At 40.0% G+C, this 3604-nt stretch overlaps 1 protein-coding gene across 1 annotated transcript; it reads left to right on the plus strand.

Moving 5' to 3' along the window:
* The first annotated feature begins 700 nt into the window (after positions 1 to 700).
* Positions 701 to 2171, plus strand: LOC306646188 (olfactory receptor 7E24-like). The gene has a single exon (XM_079114641.1). It carries the CDS (start codon positions 716 to 718, stop codon positions 1544 to 1546), a length of 831 nt encoding a protein of 276 aa, XP_078970767.1. The 5' UTR covers positions 701 to 715; the 3' UTR covers positions 1547 to 2171.
* The last annotated feature ends 1433 nt before the right edge of the window (positions 2172 to 3604 follow it).

A 3604-nucleotide genomic window follows, 5' to 3' on the forward strand; every position in this document is an offset into this window, starting at 1 on the left:
CACCTGTAGAATCTTACATGATTTGAAAGGAAAAACTTAAATCCACAAAGGAAGAAAATCAGAAAACCAAAGACAGATGAAAACCCTAGATAGTGACAGGCACATAACAATATCTTCTGATTATGAATCATTAACCTTAATTCAGTTGTCAGAGTATGGAGGCCTCACACACTGTTTCTAATATAGGACAAAAGAATTTGTCCAAGGTCCACAAGACAATAAGGCATATTAGATTGCTTCTTAACTTCCTTTATTAAAGCATTGCTTTCATAATGAGGAAGGCTATTATTCTCTAACGTTTTCCAGAAAGAATAGACTTGATTTTACTGTGCTTATGTACTTGTTCTGTCTAGTGCTTCCGTACTTCTAACATTCTGCTTAATGTTCTTGTCAATGTCTCTAAAGTGCACATGGAAGGGGTGAATAACACATAAAGCAACAAGGAGAGTGTTCGAGAGAGCTAGATTTTTCACTATTGAGAGTTATGGTTGAAGTCTTATGGACTTCAAGTATAAATACATTACTTGTGAATACATGAATTCAAATGTATTAGGTACCTGTTAATGTGTTCCCTTTTCCTCAAGCTCTTTTCTTTTTTGAAAGGTGTCCAAGCAATACAGAAGCACAAAATATAACACACGTGTCTGAATTTCAACTTGTGAGCTTCTCAGAGGATCCAGACCTGCAGCCCATCCTTGTTGGACTGTTCCTGTCCATGTACCTGGTCACAGTGCTTGGGGACCTGCTCATCATCCTGGCTGTCAGCTCTGACTCCCACCTCCACACCCCCATGTACTTCTTCCTCTCCAACCTGTCCTTCACTGACATCTGTTTTATCTCCACCACAGTCCCAAAGATGATTGTGGACATCCAAACACACAGCAGAGTCATCTCCTATGAGGGCTGCCTGACACAGATGTCTATTTTTGCCATTTTTGCTTGTATGGATGATATGCTTTTGACTGTGATGGCCTATGACCGGTTTGTGGCCATCTGTCACCCACTACATTACTTAGTCATCATGAACCCTCGTCTCTGTGGCTTCTTAGTTCTTGTTTCTTTTTTGGTTAGCCTTTTTGACTCCCAACTGCATAATTTGATTGTCTTACAATTTACTAACTTCAAAGATGTAGAAATTTCTAATTTCTTCTGTGACCCTTCTCAACTCCTTAACCTTGCCTGTCCTGACACTTTCTCTAATAACATTCTCAAGTATTTTCTTGGTGTCGTATACGGCCTTTTTCCCATCTCTGGGATCCTTTTCTCTTACTATAAAATTGTTTCGTCCATTCTACGAATCCCATCCTCAGGTGGGAAGTACAAAGCCTTCTCCACCTGTGGGTCTCACCTCTCAGTTGTTTGCTTATTTTATGCAACAGCCTTTGGAGTGTACCTTGGATCGGCTGTTTCACATTCTCCCAGAAAAGTTGTGTTGGCTTCAGTGATGTACACTGTGGTCACTCCCATGTTGAATCCCTTCATCTACAGCCTGAGGAACAAGGACATTAAAGGTGCCCTGAGGAGGCTTCACAGCAGAACTGTCTAATCTCAGGAACTTTGGTGTCCAGCAGCTATGTATTTTGGAAAATGTAGTAAAGTTTAACATCTAGTCCTTTCAATCTTGTCTTCTTGATAACATCAATGACTTTAACTTCTCATCATCTCTCATATTAGAATGGTTTAACCAGTATTGATAAAGGAGGCCTGGGGAGTTTTCAAAATGGGAACAAAATTTCACTTTGGGATTGTGAAAAATTTCTAGAGATGGATGATGGTGATAGTTTGAGAACAATGTCAATGTGATTAATGCTGCTGTGCTGTGAACTTGAAAATGGCAAAAACTGTTTTGAGATTTAAAGTTATCATAATTTATTTTTCTTTTCTAATTTCTCTAACAAAACTTTCAAGGACATTATTGAATAGAAGTGGTGAAAGTGTACATTTTGTCTTGTTCCTGATTATAGGGAAGGAAATTAAAGAGATAAATAGAGTGAAAGAAGTCCATTTGTATCTTTGCTGATGACATGATCATAACCTTAGAAGATCCTACGAAGTGTACCAATGGACTTCTAGAGCTTATAAAAAATTGAGCAATTTTATAAGATACAAAATCAGTATACAAAAATCAGCAACTGCTAGGTGCTGTGGCACATGCCTGTAATCCCAGTGGCTCGGGAGGCTGAGGCAGGAGTGTTGTAAGTTCAAAGCTGGCCTCAGAAAATGTAAGGAGCTAACCAACTCTGTAAGACCCTGTCTTTAAATAAAATAGAAAATAGGGCTGGAGAGGTGGTTCAGTGGTCAAATGCCACTGAATTCAATCCCCCGTACCCTCACTAAAAATAATCAGTAGCCCTCTTTCATACCAATATGAATATGTTGAGAAATCAGGAAAATAATTCCATTCACAATAACCTAAAAAAAAAAAAAAAAAACTTTAGAGTTAATCTAACCAAAGAGATGAAAGACCTCCTCAAAGAAAAGTATGGAAAGCTGAAAAAAGTATAAAGATACCAAAAAATGGAAATTCCTCCCATGTTCAGGGATAGGCAAAATTAATGGCCATATCACCAAAAGCAATCTATAGATTCGGTGCAATACTCATGAAAATACTAATGGTATTCTTTGCAGAACTAGAAATAACCATCCTAAAATCTATGTGGAAGAACAAAAGACCCAAATTAGCTAGTGCAACTCAGACCCAGAATAACCAAAGCAGAGTAGAGTTGGAGGCATCACAATACTGAATGTATTGAAATTTTGAAGTTCTTCAGGATTGGGGTAACATGGGCCAATTTATCTAACTCTGAGCTTTTTGCATTGAGCCTCCAAGGTCATATGAATGTCAATTATCAGCCTGTGCCTGTAGCCCTTCAACTTGATCTCTGATCCATTGGTCTCCATGCCTGTGTTTCCTCCTCCCATGGTTGTCTGTATCAGGAAGCTCCTATTTGAGACTGAATTGATATCAGTCTGGGGGACTGTGCAGGCACTCATTGGGCACCAGATAGGAGAGGGACAATAGATTTGTGCTCTTTGGTTATGATCCAGCAGAGATGCAGCCTACACTGGTAAGTCCTGAGGTAGACATGGGATGGAGGGGGGTCCATTAGAAATGTTGTTTCCTCTTCCTCAGGCCAAACATCACAGTTTGGTTAGCCAAATTAGAGGACACCAACATGCTAAATTTCACAAGCCATCTCCAAAATACCACAGGACGAATGCCACAGTTAAAAATCACATGACTGAAGATGTGTGTGTCAAAATAAGATCCCTGCAATGCCATCCAAAACCAAGCAGCAGAGGTCATTCCTTGGGCTTTTATGACCCAATTAGCCATTTAACGTGTCACTTGTGGATGGCTTGCTTAAGAGAACTGGAAGGCAGAAAGGAAGTACTGAAGCCTGCATTGGGGTCGAAGAACAGAGAAAAGGGTGCCTAGGAAAAAATGATGATTTCAGGTGGGGAATATTGCTCCAGAACATAAGAAGGGTCGATGAAGAGTAGAAAAATGGGCCTAGAGAGAAGCTAGGTGGGGGTAGAAAGGAGAGGGTGCTATCCAGGCTTTGGATACTTTGGACACAGGCTTTGAGGGTTCTCTCCCTCT

Source organism: Sciurus vulgaris, assembly GCF_902686455.1.
Source record: "Sciurus vulgaris genome assembly, chromosome: 16".
Taxonomy (NCBI): domain Eukaryota; kingdom Metazoa; phylum Chordata; class Mammalia; order Rodentia; family Sciuridae; genus Sciurus; species Sciurus vulgaris.